This window comes from Excalfactoria chinensis, chromosome 2 (assembly GCF_039878825.1).
Source record: "Excalfactoria chinensis isolate bCotChi1 chromosome 2, bCotChi1.hap2, whole genome shotgun sequence".
Classification (NCBI taxonomy): Eukaryota; Metazoa; Chordata; class Aves; order Galliformes; family Phasianidae; genus Excalfactoria; species Excalfactoria chinensis.
This window is the reverse complement of record NC_092826.1, coordinates 69,167,250-69,194,086: the sequence shown is the minus strand read 5'-3', so window position 1 is coordinate 69,194,086 and position 26,837 is coordinate 69,167,250. Positions and strand designations below refer to the sequence as shown.

Here is a 26,837-nt window from a genome sequence, read left to right as displayed (position 1 = left end):
TAACTTGGATGATTTTTTTTTTTCTTGGGATTTTTTTTTTTTTCCCTCTGGGAACATCCATTTAGGGACTAAGATATTTGCAAAAAAATCCCTTTTTATATCAGAAAAGGTGAATTACTCTGTGAATTTATAATTGCACTATTTTGAAAAGCAGCAAACCTTGAACTTTTGCAACAAATAATGGAAAGAAATCTGAATAATTTATTATTTCTCACTAATTTCAGTAATGTGGAATAATTGTCTTAAATCATGATGTATGTGTATGAAGAGGTTTAGAAGAGTGTGTATTAAAATGCTTTAATTCTCTGTTCATTTCAGATGATGCTAGCAGAGTATAAAAGAGTTAAACTAAAAATTCAACACCCTGTTGAACGATTGATGATCCCTTGGTTAGCCAATATAGATGATGCTATCCAGCCTGGTCTGATGTTACTGACCTGGACATCATTGAATATTGAGAAATATATTGATACAATTTTTAGCAAGCTAGGTAAGTCACTTGCTTCTTTCAGTAACTTCTGCTTGTTTGTTTCTGTACAAATGCAAATTTCATTATTAAGCCTACTGCCCTTTGTATGATTTTTGTTTATTTGACGTACACATGAAAGAAATTAAAATATTCACCTGTACCCTTTACTTCATGTAACCTCTGCTTCTAAAAATAATTTTTAGTTTTCTATTCTGTTTTCTGACATCTTTTTGAATTTTTTTTTACTAATGTGAATGAGATAGCAGTAGGGTTTAACCAAGCATAAAGTAGTATGCAGAAGTTCCTGTGTATTCTGACATCAAAGGAAGATATCTCTTTTTTAACACTATCAAGGTTTCAGACTTATGCTAGCCTTTCCTTTTATTTCTACATGTATAGAACAAATTCTCAAGGAATAATATCTTCACTAAGTTGGCGTTGTCACTGCTCAATAGTTTTTCCTATTACGTATTTATTTATTTATTTTTTGTCAGACTTTTTAACACTGATGCATGCACATCTTTTTGGGCAACAGCTTTAGAAAAAAGATGAGCTTTTATTCTATTCATAAGACTACACTGATATGTATTGTTTCTGAAGCTGCTAAATTCTTTTTGCTTAATCTCTATTATTATATCAACATAGCTTCTGTTTTCTAAAATGATGTAAGTCATAGTGGAAATTTTCTTTAGTTGAAATGGCAAATTAAAATGCATTTTGGATGCTAGCCTGACATTATACTCAATTTAATTTTGAATAACACAAGTCATTTTAGTCTGGAAGAGACACCTTTCTGCTATTTCAATTTCAGCATGGAAAGTGAATTGCTATAAAAATGAAAATTCTAGTTATTGGTGTCCTTTAACTGTTATTTTATTTCTTACATTTTTTGAAGGATGGACATTTTATTTGTCAAAAATTTCTGTTGCTATTGGGTTCTCTAAGTGGTAAATTATTCATGCTAGATGAATAGTATTCCTGGAATGCCTCAGTTGAGTTTTAATGTCTTTATTTTTTCCATTTATGTTTGAAATGCATATATTTCAAGTTAATCTTGTATATTTCTATGCTATTGTGCCTATTGTCTCTTAGGATATATACAGGATAGACAAGATGAGCATATATTGTGCAAAAGAGAGTTAGGAGTTCACTGGTGAACCTTGCCATTTAAGTTTAGGTGTTTGAAATAAACTGCTTATGGTGTAAAATTAATATAAAATTAAATATGTTGAGTATGAATTTAATCAGGGCTCTGCAAAACTGTCATTTCAAACTTTTAAGCTTGTTTTAAATCTTCTCTTTGCCTCAAAAGCTGAACTGGAGTTATTGCTTGATAGAGTGAATGACTTGATTGAATTTCGTATTGATGCTGTCCTTCAAGAAATGAGTAGCGTGCCACTCTGTAAATTGCCAGAAGATGAACCACTGAGCTGTGAGGAATTTCTCCAAAAGACTAAGGTAATTAGATAAGATTTTCATAAAGAAATGTTTAATATTTCAAATTAACATATTTTGCTTTTTTTAATTGACATATAATAATTGCGGAATTGGTGGGAAAATGGAGAAAGGACATCTCCATTTTTTTTTTGTTTGTTTGTTTTTTTGTTTGTTTGTTTTTTTTTCACTGGAACATTAAATAGGAACAAAAATACAAAATGCAGTGATGTCTGAGCTGAGGCATTCTTTCCTCAGTTTATTAATGACAAGCCAACTTCTGCATGATACTTCTTTTATGCTTTGATACCATTCAAGTGCTTTTTCTCTGTGATAGTATTTTTTATTTTATTTTTATTTTTGGTCATTGTTGCTTGTTAGTGCCTTTACATAACGGAATTGCCTGTCTGATGCTTGAGAATAGCTCCATAATAAGTGCACTTGGTTTCCTGGGAGAGTAAATACTATGGAAATGACTGTGTACTGAATATCTTTCAAAATCTCAAGCTGTCTTGAGTTTGTATATGCAAAATATGCTCAGAAGTACTGGGGTGAAATTATTATGGGAAGTCACTTCATTTATGACATCAAAATACTTACATGCTCAGGAGGATGAACCGTAAGCCGGCAAGTAGCTAATTGTTAAAGCTGATTTAACTAGTAATAAAATTGAATGTCTTGCTAATATCTGAATTTTCCATTTATTAAAGGTCTGACTAAGCTTAAACAAGTAAGTGGTAAAGAAGGAAAAAAAAAAACAAAAAACAGACAATTGTAGTTCAAACGTTGTACATGGCTGAAAACTGCTTCATCAGTTTTACCCTAAGTATTAAAGAAAGAGAACTGGCATAATACTGCAAAATATTTCTGAATTTTGTTAAATCTCTCTCTCTTTTTTTTTTTTTTTTTTTCCTTTCTTGCTCCAATATAGGAGCAAGAGGGATGTAGGGATATAAGAAGGTAGGGAGGTTCTTTGGTATATGTATACCTGGCATGAGATTAAACAACAATGGTTCAAATTTTGGTCTGACCAGTTTGTTACAAATCTTAATCGAGGAGATGGGGAAGGGGAGGACAGACACTATTATGATGTAGGGTGCTGGGGAAGGGAAGGCAGGCGATAGTAAAGATAGGAAATAGAAACAAGGAGTCTTTGTAGAAAGCAAGAGGGAGATAGTCACCACCATGGATTCAGTGTGGTTTGTAGTTCAGTCATTGATCTTCAGTAGTGGTGCTTGTCAGGCATTGTTGTGCCATTGATGATGATGGTGACCACAGTGACAATTTCCAATGGTAGTACAAACTTATTTATAAGTCCAAAGTGGTTGAGTCAGCTCACTATGGAGTGACAGCTCGAATCCAAAGTAGTTGAGTCATCTCTCCTTGGAGTGGAAACTTCTGGCTCTGGGATCTCAGCAGAAACTCCTTTGTTCCCATCTTCCAGACCTTGCCAGAAGATAAGAGGGAGCAGGGATGCCCATCTGCATCCTGTTTTTCACAGGACACGATGGTATCATTCCCCAGTTTTCCCATACCAAGCTGGAAGTATTTAGCCCCAGGCCAGATCTTCTGCCTGTAAACACTCCTGAGCACTCTCTTCCGGAGGCAAACAGCTCTGAAGGAAGTTGCTTTCAAATGTCCACAAAGTGATGTTGATTGTTACACAGTAGGACCCATCACTTGCCTCCTCCATAAATCAGTGAGTCTTATCACAAGAAATATCTCAGGAAGCAAGCTTTGAGCCAGAAAGCAAAGAAGGGCTCTCATACTAAGTTAATAATTGTTATTCCAATCATAAATATAAATTTGTGTGGATTTTAGCTCCTATCTGAGTATAAAAGGAAAATACAATTGGCTAATATTCCCTGTGGCACAGCTAAGCAATATGAAATAGAAATGATCAAATGAAAGGTTAATTTTTCCCATGTCTACCTTGGAAAAATAAGAAAATGAAGAAGCACATGCTTTTGAGAGCACTTTAACACAGTTATGTGTTGTAAACATTAATTCATAATATTAACTCTGGATTAGTTGTGTGATTTAGGAAAGAAGTCACAGCAATTTTGAAATTCATTTATGATGTCTTATTTGGCACAACAAAGAATTGAAAACTAAATAGAAATAGGAAATAAATGTCAGACCAAAAAAAACTGCATTTTCACAAATGTGAAGCCTTGAAATTTGTTCTAATAAAGGATTCTATGATTGTGAAGTAGAAATAAAAACCAGGAACTGTAAGAACATATGTTTGTTTTGATTTGATAAATAGGAGCTCTGTATGAAAGGTTCCCAGACTTTACATTTTAAAAGCTCACTGGTGGAAGAAGCGGCTAATGAACTGATTAACATGTTACTAGACACAGAGGTACAGGTCAAAAAAGATGAGAAGTCAGTTGTTCCTGCTGGTGAAATAAGGGGGAAAAATGCAGGTAAGTTTCTGCTTATTCTTCTGTGTGGTCGATATTGTTGGGAGTGTTGGAAGGGGGTGGGGGGTGGGAGATGCTGTAGCTCAACTGGCTGAAGTATCCATCAATATCTGATGTCTAAAGACTTCTGCTTGATGGATCATCTAATGATGGATTGTCTATCAATCATCTGTCATCTGCAAAATAGATCAGTGTTATCAGTCTAACTTGCATGTTCAAATACTGATATATTGGGAATAGCTACATACATACCTTGATTGAATGCTGGACTTCCTAGAGAAAGCAAGAAAGATTGTTACTCCAATTTGAACTGAGTACAGAACGTGGTTAGAAATAAAAGATACGTTGAGGTACAGATGACAAATGAGTTATTATTTGCACTTCTGTAAGAATCAGTTACGTTTTACATGCCTGTGGAAATGTTGCTTAATTGTATTTTGAATTCTCTTACATCAATTTACCTAACCAGATTTACGATGTTTTAGTAACAGAGGAGGAAAGAAGATCAAAAAGCCTGACTTCCTCCAACAATTCCACTGAGATATGGGCTGGACTCTCTCCTTCAGCAAAAAAGAAGAGAAAAGATTTAGAAGTATTAGAGGAAGATGCCAATGAACTACTTTCTTACTTTAATGGTTGTAATGTTGATGCCCTTTTGAAACTCACTCGAAGTACTCTGGAGAACATACGGAAGCGCATTCATGCATCTTCCATGATCAGCCTCCCAGGTAGGCATATTGCAGTTCTTTGCCTTCTTATTTAGCCTTTGGAAAGAAATACGTAGATGTAATATTGCAGAACTATATCATAAAAAGAGCCAGATATGTAAGAGAAGGGAAGACACTGGAGTCTCATCTGTCTTGTTAAATCACAGTTGATAACATAGTATTTTTCCCCTGTAAAGACAGGAAAGTGTAATTTTGATAATGTTCCTTTTAGGACAGACCCTACAGTTCCAGAACTGGTTAGTGTATTTGGAGCTGGACTTGATACTGAAGTTTACCTGTTTGACCTTGACTTATTCATAAAACTGTATGAAAAAAAGACAAAAGAGTGTTTTCTCTTTCTCTTACTAATTGTCTTCAGATCTTTCTATAGATTAAGATGAAGTACTCATTTGAAGTATTTTATTGTTACTTACTTATAAGAAACAAAATTAAAGGCATTTGTTTTTGGTCTCTGTGGAATATAAACCAAACAATATAAAGAGTGGAGTTTTCTTGCACAATTTAATATGCTGTCTGTGAGTAAAAGCCAGGTAACAAGATTTTCGGTTGAACTGAGCTTTGCTGTATAGAACAAGTTGACAAGGAGCTTCATGGACAGAAATAAGGTGGCACTTAGTTTTCACTTGTGCTACCATGGTCTTAACCAATACATCTTGTAAACTACTTTGGAATCTTTTTTCTTTAAGAAATTATACTCATTACTCAATGTACTGTAGGAAATGGTTAATGTAATTATAAATCCTAGAAGGAGGTCTTGAAATAAATATGAACAACTTTTTTTGTTGCTGTTGTGTTCTTTCATTTAGAAAATCACAGTGCCTCTAAGAAGAAAACAAGTGCTCATCCTATCATTAAGACCAGCATAAATCTATCTATCCCTAATATTGTCATGAAACCTTCTTTGGATGAGGTACAGCAAACGCTTAATAGAGCCGTAGACAGTATTGTGAAAGTAATGAAAGGAGTTGGGCAGTGGAGTAAGGAGAGAATATCCAAGGTTTGTCTTTAACAACTGTGCTTAACACAAAATTAAAGTTTAAGAACTACTGCAAATAGAAAATGAACTTTTATTTTTTCCACAGAAAGAACTACTAGAGAGAAAATTAGCTGTGTTGCAGTGTGAGAGTGAAGAGAGTGATTCTGAAGATGGAATGAAAGAGACTGGAATGCAAAACATGCATGGTAATGATAAACTCTGGCATCACTCAATTTGAGTTCTAGGTAAATGTGATTTATACATTGTATGTAAAAGGATTTTAGACAGAAAATACATCAAAAGCAAGAGAATAAAGACTTCAGAGATATTAATCCACCTTGGAGAAGGACTAGGATGCAACAGTGCCAGAGCTTTTCCTATGTATAGCAATCAAGCTTGCATGAAGATACTTCCTTTTGGGAATTTGAGTAAGGAGATTCTATTGTAAAATTTGGAGAGTTGTACTGCTTTGGGTTCTACTTGGAGTGTGTGGGAAGCTGTTAGTTTGCTAGCTTTGGCAGCATAGCAGAAATTTTGAGTGAATTTGGAAAATGGTTTAAAAAATTGTGTTAACAGTCTTTTAAGAGAGATAGTTAGTCTTAAATAAAAACTGTTATTGAGTAGAGATGTCTATACATATCTCAGTATTGGTGGAGAGGTTTGCTTGAAGTTCAGAATAGGCTAAAATTGCTAAAAAGAATTAATATGTTTTATGATCAGACTTGAAATTAAGTTATCAAAGATATTCATTTAAGCAACTTTAAGATAGTTTTGTCTTTGGCTTTTTTCCTGTTTGATTTTTTTAGAATCAAACCAAATTAATTCTTCTACTTTGTACTTCAGGTAATTCAAAAAGTATATAGAATGTTTTAAGGTAATGTGCTCTTGTATACCTAAGAAGTAGGTAAGCAATCTTTGAACTGCATGAGGAATTAAATTAGTTTTTCAAAACCAAGATTTTCTCTTGCTTGAGATGCAATATGAAATTCTGAAAACTTTAATCCTGTGGTTATTCCCTAGCTAAAGGATGTTCTGTTTATCATTTCTTTTTCTATTTTCAGGCCTGTTTCAAAATCATCTGCTAGGATTTCATGTTAATTTCTATTTAAAATTATCAATTGTAACCTACCCCACATAACTGAGAAAATAGAGATATATTTATGGGTTCGGTCAATGCTGATATGTCAGTAAATCACTTAACCAGAGTGTTTAAAGAAAAATGAGGGTTTTGGGTGGGAAAGAGAAAGGTTATACTTGACAAATTAGAGAGAAACTTGTTTAAATTTCACAGACAACCTGGAAGAAACAAATTTACCAACAGTGGAGGAGTTTGTGAATGTGTAGTAAATATACCAGCCTCCCAGATTTCTTGTATTTTTGGTTAGAAAGCACAAATAATTTTAAAATGTATGCCTATTGAAAAAGTGGTCTTTATTTTTGTTGGTAGCAATTTGTACTAAATATGCTTTTGTGTTTGACTTTGCCTTTGGAGATAGAGCATCAGATACAGCATCTCTCAGTTTGTCTGAATCAGTGCAGAGCAAGAACTACTTCAAGAGTGTTTCAAATAACAAAGAAATTATTAAATTGGTATCTTTACTCAGCACTGTTATTAATTCTACAAAAAAGGTAAGACAGTAGGGATGTTAACTTAAGTTACTGTCCAAGAGATTAATGTACTAATTTTAATATCATTGGGGAAAAAAGAATAGGCATTTAATGCCCTGGCTAAGCATATCAATGAGAAAGAATAGGATGGTGGATGTCAGGTGTGTTGCTGCAAATTTACAGTTCTGCTTTGAAAATAACATTGGGTAGCGTGTTCTCAGTGTTGAAAGATGTATGAAATTTTGCATATTATGTAAAGTTTAAGCTCGATTGAAAACATATCTACAATTAGTAAAACACCTTGACATAAATCTTAACAATAGTTGAGTGTGCATATTTAATACAGAAATGGTATTAATTGTACAAATGTGTTAAATACAGTTTTATTCATATTGTTGTTAGTGACTGAAGAATCACTTTATTGTAAAATAACCGATTAGACAAACTGAATGTGACTAGCATACAGTGCTAAGCATTATGATTGCTAATGAACCTGCTTTAGCATAAGTTTACCATAAGCCTTCTGTTTTCCTAAGATGAGGCAAACCTGCTCCACTTATGAATGAATACTTAATACACTAAGAAATTATGTGTAATGTGTGATTTGCTGATCTTTTTGTGAACTTCTAATGGATTTCAGGAGGTTCTTACAGCTTTGGAGAGTTTTGATCATTACCACCATATATGGCAGAGGGACAAGGAGGAAACCATCGAAAAATTCATGATGGGAAACCCATTACTCTCTGAATTGGAATCTCAAATTCTACTTGTGAAAGACTTGGAGATGAAAGTCAGTTCTGAGCCTGAATACATCTGTGTGGGAGCTATTGCACTCTACACTGGTAAAGTTCAACTTTCCACTTCTTTATAGAGTAGATTATACTTTCTGATTCCTATAGGGGGGAGAAATGATGTTTAGTTGTGTGTGAGTGAGCTAGGTTAAAGATATAAACCAGAAATGTAGAGTGACTGTTATTGTTTTGGATATAAATGTATGCAAAAATGCACTAACCAGGGTATTGCAAGGATTATCTGATGTTTCTTTTCCTACCTGGACATTTCTGCTCACTTATGGGGTGGATAGTAGAGTTTATTCATTCTTATGCCATTGGCTTCAATGAGTATATATATATTGAGAGGAGTACACTATGCTTATGTTGTTTTTCTCCTTGTCTGGCTGCATGTTATGAGAAAAGATTTCAAATACAGATTTCAAATGAAAAGCCTTCTATTTAACATAGTTAATTAAGTGAAGCATACATATTGTTGCTGATTCCCTTTTTGCTATGGAAACCTAGCATCTTCACTTTTCTCTAGCTCAGTTTTCACATCACATAAGCATTTTATATTGTTAAAACAGAAATAACAGGAACTACAGTGGACTTTAAGAAATACATGCAGCTGATGTTACAGTGAATGACAGATCTGAGAAAGCAAAATGGCTTCTTTATTAGGAGGAAGTATTAAACAAATGTGCTTTGTTATATAGTAAAGCTTGGCTATTGAAACTCGATGGAGTTAGGGTAGGTCAGATATTTAATAGATTGAAAATACCTCCAGGTGGAAGAGCTAAGCATGGAAAAGGATTCTGTGTAAAAAGGAGGAAACACTAGTGAAATTTGGCACGGTGAATGAACATCTAGCTGAAACAGAGTTGAATTTATATCCAGCTAAAATGTTATGTAGTACATGTACTGATGTGGATTTTTTACTTCTCTTTTGATAACAATGAGGAAGAAATCTGAACTGAATGGCAGAGCTTTAGGGAATGGACTGGATTGCTGCAAAATTGGGTAGGAACTCAGCAAGATTTCAAGTTTCCCTACATTTTGGTCACTTGGTTCCACTGATGCTATAGACAAGAATCTTAAAAAAAGTATTCATTTGGTGGATATAATGGTTTATTAAATATCAGCTTCAGCTTCCATAGTCAGACTTTTTGATTCTACCTTGCATTCACCCCTGATTTTTTTAAAGATTATTTTTTGAAAAGTTTTAGACATAGATAAGACTATTAGTGAATTAATCAGTTGTTTTTAGGACAAAAATGTGTATAATGCTATATAAACAAAATGAGAGAAGTGTGGAGTCCAGCTTCCTACTGGAAAGATTATATATTTTGAGAGTGTTATGAGGAAAACAATTCTGAATTGCAGGTAGTCCTACAGATTACTCAAAGGTATCAAAATGATTTCATCTTCTGTTTTCATGGATAGTTAGACTGAAAAAAAAAACAAAAACAACACACACACCAAAAAACAAAAAACGAACAGAACCAGATTGAAAAGAAAACATATTAAAATAAGATTAAGAGTACATCTTAAAAATATCTAAAATATTTAAATAACTATAAATGTTCACTGTTTTCAGCTGATCTGAAGCTAGCACTGAGAGCAGAAATCAAAGACTGGATGAGTGTCTTGGGTTATCATTGCAATAAGAAGTACAGAACAGAGATGGAAACAATTTTCACTTTTATAGAGGAAACTGACAGGAAGTTAAATCGTCGCATTGAAGATCTGGATGACATAAGAACAGTCATGTCTGCATTAAAAGACATTAGAGAACTACAGTTTTCCATAGACTCTCAAGTTGGGCCCATTGAGGTAGTTAACAAGAATGTTTCAAATATGGGTAATATTTCTACACAGCAGTTATTTTCTGGGTTGGTACATAGCAGTGCACATTGAAATATGTGATTTCAGGGGGGTTAATTTTGGGTTGCAGACCTGTTGTGTTACTTCAAACCTTTTGTTACCTTTCACAAGGGGGATAGGGTGGGGGGAGGGGTTAGTGATTAGTGTAGAAACTGATTCAGATAAGAATGAAATGAGAATATGCATAATTAATGCAAGAAAGCTTTTGTTACTTTGTGGAAGATGACTGTGTATGAAAAGCACTGTCAAACAAATTATATGAGAATGAGTGAGAGCAATTACTTTACCAGAAAGCTGTATCATGGGTTAAAATAGAAGTACAAAATTGATACCTTTCAGGAAGTTTGCTTACTAGAACATATTCCTCTGTAAGTGTAGGAGCTTCTGGTCAAGTAGCAGAATGAAAGAGTAGCTGTTTCTCTGTATTTCCCACGTCAGGGTATAGATTTAAGAATACTATAGTTTGGCAAAATGCAGGATTGACTTGGCAGATTGTGCCAGTTGCCATATAAAAGAACAAATTTTCTTTCTAGCAAATAATTTTCTGTACTTAAGTATTTGAAATGTTAGCACTTATATGAGTAAAATTAGAATCTATATCTGTTTTATCCAACCTTCTGACAGGAATCCTATGCTATGTTAAACAAGTATGATCTACTTGTGACCAAGGAAGAGTCAGAGAAGGTGGATACTTTGCACTACACTTGGGAAAAGGTGCTGCTCCGAGCAAATGAAGTGCAGAATGAGCTTATTGCTTTGCAGCCAAAGTTCAGAGGAGAGCTTATTAGCTCTCTGAAGACTTTTACTGAAGACTGTGCACAGTTCTATTCAGATTTTGAACAGGTAAGAGTTTGCGATATTGGGTTAGAGGAGCTTTTGAAGAGCAGTGGAAGCATAGAAAGACTCTGGAGCTGACTAAATAGCAGGATGTTCTTCTACTATCTGAAAACTATGCTTAGACACATGAAGTTCCTAATACATAGCTTGTTACCGTGTGCAAATATAAAGGTTAGAATTTAAGAGAAATTAAATTAGAATGTAAGTAGAGGTTAATACAAATGACTTTAAATCTTATATTCCTTCTCAGCTGAGTACGTATCAAGCCAAACCAGTCTTTTAACTAATACTTATTTATTCTTGAAAAAAGAGGCTACTATTGCCTACCTGTTTCTAGTACTGCCTATCTTTTCCAGTATTGACTACCTTTTCCAGTATTACAAAACTTGTGTATTAAAAGAAAAAAGAATTGCCTTTTTTTTTTTTTTTTTAAATAAAGTGGCTGTTTTGGTAATTTTGTAATCTGTCAGCTGAGTTGTTATCTGGTGTAAGCATGAAGTGCTGCGACAGCAAAAATGTTTGCATTTCAAATCAGCATTGTTGTTTAATTTTTAATTTGATGTTTTCTCTTCCCCTCTAATCTAAACTCACTCACTCTGATTCCATATATATCCTTTTTTTTTTTTTTTTTTTTTTTTTTTTTTTTTTTTTTTTTCCAGAGTGGGCCACTGGTGATTGGTTTAGAGCCTCAGGAAGCCAGTGATAGGCTTACCATGTTTCAGGTACTATTAAGTCTAAGATTTTTCTTATTGCTTAGTGCAAATAATCTAACAACTGAAGGCTCTGAGAATGCATCAGGATAGTGGAACTAATTTTCATAGGGTTACTGATTGGTCAAAACTGTTTTAATTTAATGAAAGCTAAGGTGACATTTTTCCATACATTTTCAAGGAATGCTGATTAAAACTATGTTTTTAGGACCTGAGTAATAAAAACTAGATAGTTTGTAGCTTAGCCTACTCTCAAATTTACTGTATTTGACTATAAGCTGTTCTTGTGTTCATTATTGTGTCTTTTTCACGTCTCCATGCTTGCCTGTTTCTGTTTGTTCTTCTCCTCTTAAAAAAAGCACTGACTGGTTCTCCTGTTCAAATATTTATTTATACTGTGGCTAATTTATGTTCCTGTAATGATGACTTCTAGTTGTTCTCCTTTTTCCACAATGCACCTCTAAGCATAATGACAGATCTTGAATATTGAGTTACTTAAATACGTTTCATTAATCTCTCACTCTTTAGAATCGATTTGATAATCTCTTTCGGAAATATATTACTTACACTGATGGGGAAGATCTTTTTGGCTTGCCTGCTACCCAATATCCTCAGCTACTTGAAATAAAGAAGCAACTGAATCTGTTACAGAAACTCTATAATCTATATAACAATGTCCTTGACACAGTCAGTGGGTACTATGATATCCTTTGGTCAGAATTGGATGTTGGAAAAATTAGCAGTGAACTTCTGGAATTTCAGAGCAGGTGAGAAACTGGTTCTGTGAAAAGATGTGAAAGATGTGTAAAGTATTATTTTATTTTATTTTATTTTATTTTATTTTATTTTATTTTATTTTATTTTATTTTATTTTATTTTATTTTATTTTATTTTATTTTATTTTATTTTTTACTTCTTAATTATAATTATAATAGCTAGCACTATTAATTTAAATAGTGAATATATATCCATTAACAATTTCCTAAGTTAAGGAAGCCAGAATGTACTCTAAATATTGAGAATTATTTGATTATTGCTCCTTAGAGAGCTTTGGGTATGTATTTCTTCTCTTCCTTTGAACATACATTAAAGTTTATGAAGTTTATTTTGTACATAAAGGAAATTTAACTTGTTTCTTTTAAAATTATTGATCATGAGAGATAGAGCTTTACCTGAGATGTCTAAAGTAGACTGAACACTTTTGCTATAAAATTAGAGGAATACAGTTTTTTTCAAGAGAATAGAGCAGTCCTTATCAAGAACCTGACCAAAAGATGAAATCAAGATATGAAGTAATTCAATTTTATTTGATGGTCACTTAGTCCTTCAACAGAACTATGCAGACACATTCCTTAGATCAAGCCTGTAAGTATTCAGTTACTGGTCGGTGAAATAGTTTGGTAATAGATTTAGTCATGTACAAAATCCTCAAAATACTGGGAATCTGAATTTGGAGGATATGTCATCTACTGTTAAAACCATATATGATGGTTAAATGGGAAGTAGGATATCTGAATATACATGAAGAAGCCTGGATTATTTTTATGTAGATGCCATAAGCTTCCTCGTGGTGTAAAGGAGTGGCAGGCCTTCTTTGACCTAAAGAAGACTATTGAAGACTTCTGTGAATGTTGCCCGTTGCTGGAACAAATGTCAAGTAAAGCAATGATGCCTCGGCACTGGAAACGGATAACAGAACTCACGGAACACAACTTTGTTGTAGAAGGTGAAACACTGAGACTGAAGAATATCATGGACGCTCCTCTACTCAGATATAAAGAGGAAATAGAGGTATTTTGAAAGAATAGAAATGAATGCATGAAGGAAAATAGTCTGCTCAAATAGATCTGAGTAGCAGTATTAAGAGGGAAAACTGTCTACAAAGAAAGAGCAGAGAAATAAGCTATCAATAAAGTTTTCTGTGTAAAATAATGACATATATTGTGGTATAAACTCTATAAAACATGTTATCTGGCTCACAATTAATTCATTTGTGTTTTACAATATTAAAGGTATGAAAAATAATCATTGTATCATTACATTGCAACACTAACTTTATCATATTGTGAACTAATACATGGATTATTACTTATAGTGTTTTCGTGTCCTTAGATCTTTCCACTTAGAATCATAGAATGGCTTGAGTTGGAAGGGACCTCTGCATGATAAATAGTTGCTCTTCAGCCTAACCAGGGCCAAAGGAAATAACAGTTAGATTTGGATACCAAAGATGTGAATGGTTTATAACTTGTTCTGACATTCTATTTATTTAAAAGGATATCTGCATAAGTGCTGTGAAGGAGAGAGACATTGAACAGAAGTTAAAACAAGTGATAGCTGAATGGGACAACAAAACATTTATCTTTGCAAACTTTAAAACTCGTGGGGAACTTCTTCTAAGAGGAGACAGCATATCAGAAACAATTGCTACCATGGAGGACAGCTTGATGATTCTTGGTTCTCTCATGAGTAACAGGTAACAAGAAAAACAGAGTCTATGTGTATGTGTGAGTTATAAATACAAACAAGAGGCTTTATTTCACAACGGCAAAGGAAAGTAAACATCCAGATAAAAACTAAAAGCCTTCTTGTCCTTGAGCTGTTCATGGGCTACTTCTCATTGTCTATATTCCTGTATTAAAATGTTCTGAAATGATGTGTTCAGATTTCCTGACTAATTCGTTGGGCAGTTGCCATAGATGCAAGAGTGGTGACAAACATAAAAGGGAGCGCTACCCTTTTGTGGCAGAGGTCCCGCTGGGATTACAGGCACTACTATTCTGCTCTAGTGTAGGCCACCACCTCTTTTTCAAAGACTTTACTGAAGGTACTGAAAATCCCTTATTAAAATGGGCTACAAATTATCTTGTGTGGAATGTCAAAGCCCATTGATAAAATAAGGAACACAGATCCTGATAATCAGATGTTTAAAAGCAAATGTTTGTGTGATAAGGACCCATTGTGAGTTTTGAAGCTTTGAAAGTATTACATAGTCCCTTTGTGAAATCACTTTAGCTTAGAGTGAAATTTAAGATTAGCTCCAGATCAGTTCCTACTGATTCTTAGCTGTGCTGAACACCATGTGGACAAAGCAGCAAACTGGAGCTGATAAGGTTTATGGCTTCTATCTGTGCTGAGTCATGTAGATTTGTGTACTTTAACATGACAACAATAAAAATGACAAGAATATTCCTCCTCCTTATGTTTGAGGGCTGTGCTGGCTTTCAAAAGACTTGTTTCCTTCTTAAATTTAAAAAAAGTTGGTTTTATTTATTTTAGATACAACACGCCCTTCAAGACACAGATTCAAAAATGGGTGCACTATCTTTCCAACACGACAGATATCATTGAGAACTGGATAACTGTGCAGAACTTGTGGATTTATTTAGAAGCTGTTTTTGTTGGTGGTGACATAGCAAAGCAGCTTCCAAAGGTTTTCAGATCTGCCTTTTTTCATTTTGAGTTTCTGTATTTTAAGAATAAAACATAACTATAACGTCATAGTGGATGCAGTAACTTAAGCTTCATTGTCTTAATGGTTAGCAAAATTAGACTTATTAAGACATTAGGTAAACAATTCCAACAGCAGTGTTGCATTAGAAAGAATAATTAAAATGTCCTCAGGTTGATCGTTTTGTTTCTAGATTGTTAAATTATTAACCAATATTTGTGTAAGTGTTGTGCCTAGTATTTGTATTCTTAGGTTAATGTGGTAATATTTGTCACTAGCCCAGTACTACTTGCAGTTTTGCTAGGAATCTTAAACTTTTCTACATTGCTTTTTGAATTTGAATTAATATAGTTTTTAGAAAAAGTCTTCGAATTTGGAACATGCGTTCTCAAGAATAAGACATTTTATGTATTATTGTCTAAGAATGTTTGGAAGAAAAAGTGGATAGCAGGCTTGTCAGTGAAATATAAAATAAGTTCTATTATGCAAGCAGCAAATATATGTTTTTATAAGCTGAAAAATCTGTGGGGCTGGACTCTGGTGATTACTTGTGAGATTACTGGTGCTAATTCTTCCAGAAAGTTTATTTTTCCTTTTTTTTTTTTTTTTTTTTTTTTTTTTTTTTTTTTTTTTCTCTTCCTCCTTTGCTTCCTCTCCCTATATTTAAACAGGAAGCAAAGCGTTTCTCTAACATTGATAAATCCTGGGTAAGGATCATGACTCGAGCTCATGAGACACCTAATGTTGTTCAGTGCTGCATTGGAGATGAAATCATGGGACAGTTACTACCACATTTACTAGAACAGCTTGAAATCTGTCAGAAATCACTCACAGGGTAAGATTTCTACAATACCATTCACAAGGAAATGGTTGTAAATTGTGTAACTTGCTAAAAAGCGGGTACTGTCCCATGGACTTTGTGAAGATTCTGTTTTTATTTCACTGTGATTTCAGTAAGCAAGGTAGCAGGCTCATGCAAGACTTCCAAAGATATTGCTAGTACTGCACTGCTAAGTATTTGATTAGTGACTAAACTGTCACTGTCTTTCTCTAATGGCATCCAAGCTGTTTCTGTCTAGTTTCAATCCAGCAGGCAGTCTAGGTTTGTATAGCCTTCCAGATCCTTCACAGGTCTGAGAGGAATTCAGAGTAAGACAACTAGGCAGCAAGTAACTGACTTAAATAAAAAACACTAGCTTCATAATAATTCATTTTCATTTTAGTAGTGTTTACATTATAGGAAACAACAAAGGTTTCAATGAAATTATTTCTGATACTAAAACTGCAGTCTTAAAGCAGGTGCTTAAAATGGGGGTATGATGAATAAGAATTGTTATTGCTACCAGGAATAAAAAAAAAATGCAGTACTGCACAGTGAGAAGTACCACATTTAAAAAAGAAAGGATGTATAAAATAATCTAATTCATTTTCTGTCTACTCCTTCTCCTCCTAACAAATGTTTTAAAATGTAGGTACCTGGAGAAGAAGCGCCTCCTATTTCCACGATTCTTCTTTGTGTCAGATCCTGCCCTATTAGAAATTCTTGGCCAGGCATCAGATTCTCACACTATACAAGCACATCTGCTGAATGTCTTTGACAACATTAAAACTGTCAAGTTCCATGAAAGGGTATGTATTCCCCAAACCTCAAAGTTGCGTTCTTTCAAATTGTTAAGCAGTGCATGATACCTGTTAAATAGTAAGCTGCTTGGGTCTGTAGAGCTTCCAACAGTTTTACCAAGCTCATCATTTATTTTTGATGCTGCATAGGTTTTCCTCATACAAGACTTGATTACATATCCTCATTTTTTTAAGAGAGGAAAACTCTACATAGTATAGCAAAACAAACTAAAATTTTGCACCAATGCTTAGGTTTCAGTAAAAAGGCTTCTAGGTACTGAATTGTCTTCTGTGGCTTAATATAGTCTAGAATCAGAAGCTCACTTGAGAAGATCTTTTATGAGCATATTTGTATGCTTAGATTGCCTGGAAAAATGTTGTTGGAGGAACAATTTTCTTACACTTTATGAAAAGAATAGATTGCAACACAGATTTTCTTTTACCGGTGTATGTATTTATTTCCTTAGACATTTGCACAAAATTCTTTTGGTTGCCCATGTTCCTTTACTTCCATGTTTCCATTATTATTTTATTAAGTCTGCAACTTTTGTTAGGATACTCACTAGTAATGGGGAAAGGTTTCCTTCACTTCTTACTGAAAAAATGAGTGCCTTCATTGAAATTGAAGAGAAATTTGAGTGTTAGCAATGTTTATCTCCTTGTTCAGACGGCAATGTTTGTTAAAAATCTTTATTCATATTTAGAGCAACAGTTTTATTGCTTTCACATTTTGCTTAATAGATTGGTATAGTTTTGTACCTATTTAAATAAATGTAATGATGTGTGAAAACCAGATGTAATAAAGGTAATAATCTTTTTTTTTTTTTTAATCACAAATAGTTTTTTCTTGCTTTTATTAGATATATGATCGTATATTGTCAGTTAGTTCACGAGAGGGTGAGACTATTGAGCTGAGAAGGCCTGTAATGGCTGAAGGTAACGTGGAAATTTGGCTCAATTCTCTGTTGAAGGAGTCCCAGGTGTCACTGCATCATGTTATTCGCCAGGCAGCTATGCATATCCAGGAAACTAGTTTCCAACTGATCGAATTTCTTTCTGCCTATCCAGCCCAGGTAAAATCATTGTTAAATCAATGAAAAATTGCTCATGTATAGATTTGTGCATTGGTGGGACCTTCTTATCTTTGAAATTAAGATTGAAGCCAGATGCAAAACTGATATTTAAATTAATCAGTGCAATCTTTTGAATTCCAATTTAGATATCTGAAAACAAAAGATTAAAACATACACTGAAGCTCTTGATTAAAAAAAATAAAAATGCTGAGTGCAATAAATTAATGCAATAGAACTAATGCTAATTCTTTTCACATTTTTAAATATTTTAAAATTTTTAAATGAAAACTTCAATTATTCTGATAACCTATTGGTTGTTAATTATATTATGATGTAAATTATATTGAACAGTTGCTTGGTAGGCTGTGTCTCTGAGACTGAACTGTGGGCTTGTGTAGCTGTTTATAAATGGAGTTAGGACACTTAAATGCATGGATTCTGTGACTTCTGGAAGGAAGCATAGAAAAATAATTTTATACAAATAAAACAATTTCTTTAGATTATCTGTGTCTGTGAATATACATTTACGAGGAAAGTGAGAAGATGATGAACTGTACCATTTCATATTTCCTAAGGTTGGGTTGTTGGGAATCCAAATGATTTGGACAAGAGACTCAGAAGAAGCTTTGACTAATGCCAGGTATGATAAAAAAATTATGCGAAAGACAAACCAGTTTTTCCTGGATCTTCTAAATACATTGATAGATATGACAACAAAAGACCTTAATCCAGTTGAACGAATTAAATATGAGACATTAATCACTATTCACGTGCATCAGAGGGACATCTTTGATGGTCTGGTAAGTATTGAAAAATGTACTGGGTTATGAGTTGGTAGCCATGCAAAACAGTGTGAAATGTCAAGTAGACAACATAGCTGTGACATATGAATGACCTGCCTCTTAAGCCAAACAATTTCTGTAGGTACTGTGATGATGTTGTGACTTGGAGTATTACAGAAATGTTGGTGTTTATCCAAACCAGGTCATAGCTTCTCTCTTGGAAATTCAGTGTTGTGGTCCGCCTCAGCAACAGGAGAATTTTATGATACTTTGTGTTGTCCAGTCTAAGTTAGATGCTGCTGTTGTGTGGTCAGTTGGAAAATTCTTTTTCTCAAAAACTGTGTTGGAAGTAATCATCCTTTATGTGGGCTTCATTGTGATTTTGAAGTTGGAAGCTTGAAGTTGGATGAAGCTGCTGTCATCTCTGTTTTAGTTTCAATGCAATATCTATTACTTAGGGATTTATTTATTCACTTCACACTTTCTCATGCTGCCACAGGATACTAAAAATAGGAAAATGAAAGCATTTACTCCTTAACCATTCAAAATCTAGGCTAGCATGCCTTTTCTCTGTAGGAAGCTCTGGACTTGACTGAAATTATGTTGCCTGAGAAAGGGGTTACTGATTTTTTTAAACCTTTTTTTTTTTTTTTTTTTTTTTTTTTTTAAAGGTTTGCATGCATATTAAGAGTCCTACAGACTTCGAGTGGCTGAAACAGTGTAGATTTTATTTTAATGAAGACTCTGATAAAATGATGATTAATATCACTGATGTGGGTTTCACATACCAGAATGAATTCTTGGGCTGTACTGACAGGCTTGTCATCACACCTCTTACAGACAGGTGACAAAGACTGATTTTATTCCTTTATTCTTTGACTCTAAACTTGGGCTTTTATGCGAGCAACTCAGTCATACTTTTTGGATGCAAAATAGATCTCTCCAGAGTTTATCCATCACAGTTGTATTGAAGCCAATAAATTTACATTAATATTTTTGTTTCTGTGTTGTATAGTATGGAATAACTAACAGGTTTATTTCTGCCACAAGCTTATGTGTTTCCCATGCATATGATGCATGAGACAATGATCCTCGTGTGCACAATACTAATAAACCTGAGGATTGGGTACATCCAACAGATACAGTATGCAGATAGAGGACAAGCAAGCTAATGGTAACTGCTAAGGAAGAATGAACAGAAAATCAATTTTATTCAGCTGCAGTAGATCGTAGGTTTTTTACCTAAATGATATGGCAGTAATTGCAAGACTATTAACAGAAAGATCCACTCACCTAACTGATAGCACAAAAAGTGATTTATAAGTAAACAGTAGCAAACTAAGAGATTGGAGAAAGTATTTTTAAAATGATATAGCAAATTCTGGAGCTTCTATCTATATATAATTGATAGAATGTGTTTTATTGCATCACGAGTGTTTTGTTTATGAAAATGGGATGCATTGTATGATCAAATTTTAAAGATGGGTAGCAAAGCAAAAGTAGCTGATTTTCATTATTGTACTACGCAGAATAACATAGTTAAAAGCTGCTTCAGCTAGAGTAACCTAAGAACTAAGCTATCCAAATGGATTATGGAGATTCTCTGTATTTTTTTTCTTCCATTCTTTGTATTTCACTTAACATTTGAGGAGACTAACCATAATATTGCTCACATCAGGGTTTTTCTTCTTATTGATTTAAATAATATTCAGATGTATTTCCTCATCTCCCTCAACAAGGCCTTCCTCATATAACACGTTTGAGTAAGAGCCTCTGGCACTGCACAGAAAACCATGTATTTCAGTCCTTTAGGTTATGATTGCTTGTTGCCTTTTAGATGTTACATTACTCTGGCTCAAGCTTTAGGCATGAATATGGGTGGAGCACCTGTGGGGCCTGCAGGAACTGGAAAAACTGAAACCATCAAAGATATGGGACGGTGCCTTGGTAAATATGTAGTTGTTTTCAACTGTTCAGATCAGATGGATTTCCGAGGACTTGGGAGAATCTTCAAAGGTAAGATGTGGATTATATGAGTTACAAATGCTCAGAGAATAGATTTATTAATCAAGATTAACGTGTAATCAGCAATTGATTTTCTGCCTTATAACAACTGCAAGTAATGAATATCTTGTTAATGTGAAACACCATTGCAACACTCAAGAGATAGAAATGTCTGAAAAGATTAGACAGTTTGTGAAAGGATAAATAAATATCTTTAAAATAATCAAGGAGGACAGCCAGTACAAAAAGAAAAAGCTGTGTACTCGTAGAATGTGTTGGTTTCAGATTTCTTTTTTTTTTCTCCTTACAAATGTCAAAGTTCTTACCAGTTGAAAGAAATGAATGAATAGCAGTATATATGCTTACAACAACCCTTGACAGAGCTTACAGATGGTAGATAGAAACAAGAATATTTTTAGGCACCAGAAGCTGATATCCATCAGAGATTGCAGATGTCGTATCACATGGAGGTCCTTGACTGTTGTTGTGGCCTTGATGATGATGGTTACCCCCTCCTGAGGAAGAATGGAACACTGGCACAGAAAACATTGAAGATATTAATAGAAGAAGCAGAGATCTAATCATATTGTGTCCTAGAAAGGCTTGTAGATTTTTGAAAATTTGTACATTCTTGCTTTAAAAAGAGTTATGCTTCCCCTTTTCCTTTTCCCAAAGTCTCAACAGCATGAATTTTACTGGGTAAATTACACCAAAATAAATAAATAAATAAATAAAAATTACCAACATTGTGACCAAATACTTAATTGCTCTTTTCTTCAAAGGTCTTGCTCAGTCTGGCTCCTGGGGTTGCTTTGATGAATTCAATCGCATTGATTTACCAGTATTATCAGTAGCTGCACAACAAATTGCAATTGTGTTGACATGCAAGAAAGAACATAAGAAAAGCTTTGTTTTTACTGATGGAGATAATGTGGAAATGAACCCTGAATTTGGCATCTTTCTTACTATGGTATGTATTCAATAGGTTTGTAATCACAGAATTGTAGGGGTTGGAAGGGACATCTAGAGACTGAGTCCAAAATATACCAGTGATAATTGTTTGATAATTTTCTAACCTGGTACATTATCTGCACTTGCTAACTCTGATGTCATTCAGCTCTTTGTACTCAATGGGAATTTGAGGAGTAAGTTTTACAACAAAGATGGTTTACTCTGTCTTATTTCACTGACATCAAACATCTGCAGTTAAGAAATAAACTGATTTGCTACAGCAGCCATTCTTATAAAGGCAAGTTATCTGTGTGTCCATAATGCTACATTTGTGTTCCCAAAATATGCATTTTATTACAAATGTAGAAAAATAGTTATAGGGATCTAGGTGGAAATAACCAGTCAAAACAGGTGAAACTTGTAAAACATGTGAAATCTAGATTTGAAGTGTTCAGATATAACTTCTTTCATACCTTGTGGATGTAAGGTGTCTTAACTGTTGTAGGGATACTATGGCCAATCTGCCTGACAATTCATTTTTTACATGCAATTTAAAGCTCAGAAGTTGCTCTCGTTTAATCCAAGTGTGTCCAACGCATAAACCATTGGCTACAAGTGCCCCTGGACAACCAGTAATGAGAACCCACAGGACTGTAAACTTTTGACTTTATTATGTGATTTTTATGTGATATTTTTCATTATCTGATTGCAAATTGCTCAGATGTGAGCTGTGTAGGCAAGAACAGAATGCTGTGGATGGAGGTTACAGTGCAGTGCTGAATCCACCTATCACATCTGCCACACAAACTCAGTCAAACTGAAATGCACATGTACTGCATGTTAAATGTATTTGTGCCCTTTGGCAAGTAAAATACATTGGTTATCAGTAATAATATTTCAATAACACCTACATCTGTGAAGACACGTGTTTTTTGTTGTTAAGAAGATGTAAGTTTTCTTATTTTATTATTAAACTTGGGCTTCTGTCATTTCTTAATATAATTTAGTAAGATAACATCTTCACAGTGGAAGAAACATCCAGAGTACTCCTGCATCTTCAAAAGCTCAGAGGAAGTATAAAATAATTTGCAATATGTTTTTAAATAGTTTTGCAATATGTATTGGATTAGTGTTTCTGCAAATTGGCATCAAATCTGTGAATATCATAAAGTCCAAGGGGTTGAATCATTGCTTATTTCAGGAGTTTCTTAAAAGTATAGAAGCTGGTTATGGAGGCATCCTTTACTTTTCTGAAGGAAGGTGGCTCTGTAAAGGTAAAATGATGAAAAGATTTTGTGATTTGCAAAATGAAATCAAATCATTTATGGAATCAAAAGAAAAATGTGTTCCAGAACATGAAAATAAAAAACTGTCCTGTATACAGCAGAAAATATGCAGCTGAGCTTTCTGTTTTGGTAAACAACAACAACAACAACAAAACAAACAAAAAAACCCCACCAAACCACCACCACCACCAACAACAAAAACCCATATATTTTTTGGTATATTTGCAAATCCAGTTTCAGTTAATGTAAATACATTACCTTCAAATTTTCAAATGAAATGTATAAAGTTGCAATCAGACATTCAACTCAAAGAGAAATCTGATCATGTCTCTTTACCAGACTTTTATAAGATGTCTCTTACCAGAGAGAAATACCCCTCACTTCACAATCATGCCTTATTCATGTCATCACTTTGTGGCAGCACATCCATTTGTGAACAACAGTTTTCAGAGTTGAAGCACAGAAAGATAAACATCAGATCAGAAATCTCTGATGAGCACCTTGAGAATCCACTGGTAATTGCAACCACTTCCATCAAACCACTGATGCATTAGTTTTGCAAAAACAAGGTCAAATATTCCACTAGTTTTATATTTTTTGCCTTCTTAAAAAAAAAAAAATGTAAAATATAAAAACTGAAATACGTTTTGTTACTTCTTTATGTTAACTTTTATATGTTTTATATGCGGACCAGGACAATTACTCTTCTTTCACTGTGACCCAGGTAAGCCATGTTGGACACCCATTGTCTAATCAGATAACACATTCCTTTGTTGTTTCTTCAACTTGTGCAAGGTGCAGTTATCTTCAAAATTTGTTATTTTCTCCAGAATCCAGGATATGCTGGACGGCAAGAACTTCCTGAAAACTTGAAGATCAACTTCCGTTCAGTGGCCATGATGGTTCCTGATCGTCAAATTATAATTCGTGTCAAGTTGGCTAGTTGTGGCTTTATTGCTAACATTGTATTGGCAAGGAAATTCTTTACACTGTACAAGCTTTGTGAAGAACAACTATCAAAGCAGGTGATTTTCATTTGGGGAAAAAATTATCTTTAGGAAAAATTATAAATAGTGACATGAATTATTTGTATTAGTTTGTGTATTTACCTATTAATATGCCTTTACCTCAACCAGAAAATTTTCTCACCTTTACCATTCCAGTTCTTTTTGACATCTCCCTAAAGGGGTGAATGTGTGGAGCTCAGAATGCATTGTGAGTACAGCACAACAGATGTTAGGAGACATTTGTGCTGCATGTATCGCTTCTCATACTTCAAATGATAAACAAAAATTGTTTCATCCCTGTAAACTAGGGGAAATTCTTCCCAAACTCTGCATATCTTCTAGGTGCATTATGATTTTGGCTTGCGGAATATATTGTCAGTGTTACGCACGTTAGGAGCGGCAAAAAGAGCAAATCCTACAGATACTGAATCTACCATAGTTATGCGTGTGCTGAGAGACATGAACCTGTCTAAACTGGTAAGCTCTGAGGACCTGGTAAATTAACTAGCCTGTATTTGAGTCATTTTTTTGGGGGAAACCCAGTTTAAATCTGTTCAGGTGTTCACTGGAATATTGTCCATGGCCTTTCACTCTGATGCTATCTTGGAAATATTGCATTCCCCATATAACTTAGCCTGTTCAGATTTTTTTTTGTAATAAACATATTTCCATTGCTACCTACATAAATAAATACCAAATAGGAGTGTATAAGATCCTCTATGGAAGTTTTGGCTTAATGCTTTCTGCTTCTTGTATTTAATCATTCTTTTAAAATAATGTTATTTGTACTGATGGGTACTATTTCATCTGACTTAAATTCTTAATGAAATCTCTTTTTAATAGTGTTTGATTACTGGAAGCATCATGACCTCATTCTCTTGTGTTCTGCTAGTATGTCTACCACTTAGAGGGTTATCATAGATGGTTCCTTAGATTTTGAAATATTTCTTCAGTCCACAAGGGCAAAGGGTTGTCTTCTAAGATTCTTGGAAAAGTAAAATAAGTTTAAATATTTTTTTTCTTTTGACTTCTACTAGATTGATGAAGATGAACCCTTATTCCTGAGTTTAATTGAAGATCTATTTCCAGATATCCATCTTGATAAAGAAAGCTATCCTGAACTGGAAGCTGCCATTGACAGACAGGTAATAGTTCTCTTAATTTATACTTTTGTGGTGTTACTAGCATGATGACTCGACTAAGAACATTACTGATGTTGAATCTATCCAGCTAGTAATAGTAAACTTTTCTGTACATTTTTACCATTGGCATGTGTTGTGTGAAAAGGCAAAGAAGTTTGGCAGAAAATAAACTTTGTTTTCCAGCTCATCCTCAGATATCAGAGTGGCAGCTTAGATTAGATTCTGAGCAGTGCCCAATTCAGTTCTATAATTCTGATCACATTCAATATGTGAGTTATTGCTGTTAAAGATTCACAGATAATGTACTGCCCAATTGTCCAAATGGGCCGACAACCACACTTAAGGTATTTAGCCACGCCCAATGAGAACTCTCTTGGCTAGAGTACTGAATAGCCCATCTTGGTAAATCACCAGATTATAGATTCTTTTGGATTGGCAATGACAAATACACTGCCTGCAAAACATGTGAGAGATTAACCAAGAACATGAATAATACAGCTGACTGCAATTGTGCTAAATTATCGAATAACTCTCTAGAGACCTCTAGGTTTCCCAGGGAAGCACTTGATGTTGCTGAGCACCCAGTAGAGATCCCTATGAGGGGGAGGAGAGGCTCAGACTGTCAGCTGGTCCCAAAAATGAACCATGTCCTCCTGACTTATCAGTGATGGTATCTTCCCCCCAAATCCTTCTCCCTTAGGCCATTTTTATACTATTTTCTTTGAGGCAGAGCTTGAGTGACACTAGTCAAACATACCTTTGTTTTGCAAAATTGACTAGGAACCTGTTTTTGACAGAAGGGTGGGAAACTGCTGGCTTGGGACTAGCTGAGGGAATTAAGATAACTGATCAGTTCCATTAGTATCATCAAGTCCCCTTTCCTGCAGGATGATCACAGGGTTTGACTATGGGACCTTCACCTTTCTTCAGAACTCCAGGTTATTTTTTCCTTAGAGTTACCATACCAGGCTATCCTGGTGTTTGCTAACAGCTAAGGTCTCAGGTCATGCTGCTTAGGGGACTGTCATGGAATGGATTTCCCAGTGCATTCCACCATGTGAGTTTGCCTTTTCTGACTCAAGAGGTAGATATTTCAATAAGCTACCTCTAGTAAATATTCCTTGGCATGTAATTATTAGTCTTTTTCTAAAGGATGTCACTGAATTATGATTATGACAGCTTGTGTTATCTGTGTGAATCATTTCTGGTGATCAGCTTGAAAAACATTTCTGTGTACACTTGCCTTATGAGAACCTGGATTTAATGGTTGTATGAAGTCTGACAGAACATGAGCTTAAAGAAAGATTTTCTTAAAATGGCATTTCTTCTATTTTGGTTTTCATTAGATCTTTTGGAACACTAATAGGATTAGATTGAGAACATCAGTGGGATAGAAAAGGTTAATGAAGTATGAATACTTACATGATCAGCTGTATTAAATCTTCCTCCAGAATTTGAAGAATTCCTCAGATAATTATGCAACAGTTCAGAAGAGAAATAAAAACTCAAGAAAACAAAACAAAAAAAACCAAAAAACCCCAACTGAATAAATGTTACTCTTTTTTTTTTCTTTTTTTTTTCTTCTTTTTTTTTTTTCTTTTTTTTTTAATATTTGGAACATATTTTAAACACAGAAATTATTTTAAATATAATTGTTATTTTGGTAATTTCAGTTG

The 26,837-nt window shown here is 34.2% G+C and overlaps 1 protein-coding gene across 1 annotated transcript in view; it reads left to right on the top strand.

Annotated features, from left to right (window-relative positions):
• The window catches only part of DNAH5 (dynein axonemal heavy chain 5), a 113,665-nt gene that overhangs the window by 24,534 nt on the left and 62,294 nt on the right, over window positions 1-26,837 (top strand). The window contains exons 16-40 of the mRNA XM_072328870.1: window positions 319-490; window positions 1,782-1,927; window positions 4,173-4,332; window positions 4,815-5,057; window positions 5,864-6,054; window positions 6,140-6,239; window positions 7,538-7,662; window positions 8,282-8,483; window positions 10,012-10,247; window positions 10,923-11,141; window positions 11,795-11,857; window positions 12,374-12,612; window positions 13,396-13,636; window positions 14,122-14,321; window positions 15,125-15,278; window positions 15,968-16,131; window positions 16,769-16,925; window positions 17,777-17,989; window positions 18,565-18,789; window positions 19,443-19,615; window positions 20,609-20,787; window positions 21,558-21,745; window positions 23,843-24,037; window positions 24,362-24,496; window positions 25,057-25,164. Coding sequence (XP_072184971.1) covers window positions 319-490; window positions 1,782-1,927; window positions 4,173-4,332; window positions 4,815-5,057; window positions 5,864-6,054; window positions 6,140-6,239; window positions 7,538-7,662; window positions 8,282-8,483; window positions 10,012-10,247; window positions 10,923-11,141; window positions 11,795-11,857; window positions 12,374-12,612; window positions 13,396-13,636; window positions 14,122-14,321; window positions 15,125-15,278; window positions 15,968-16,131; window positions 16,769-16,925; window positions 17,777-17,989; window positions 18,565-18,789; window positions 19,443-19,615; window positions 20,609-20,787; window positions 21,558-21,745; window positions 23,843-24,037; window positions 24,362-24,496; window positions 25,057-25,164 — 4,428 coding nt within the window. The remainder of the gene's footprint in view (window positions 1-318; window positions 491-1,781; window positions 1,928-4,172; window positions 4,333-4,814; window positions 5,058-5,863; window positions 6,055-6,139; window positions 6,240-7,537; window positions 7,663-8,281; window positions 8,484-10,011; window positions 10,248-10,922; window positions 11,142-11,794; window positions 11,858-12,373; window positions 12,613-13,395; window positions 13,637-14,121; window positions 14,322-15,124; window positions 15,279-15,967; window positions 16,132-16,768; window positions 16,926-17,776; window positions 17,990-18,564; window positions 18,790-19,442; window positions 19,616-20,608; window positions 20,788-21,557; window positions 21,746-23,842; window positions 24,038-24,361; window positions 24,497-25,056; window positions 25,165-26,837) is intronic.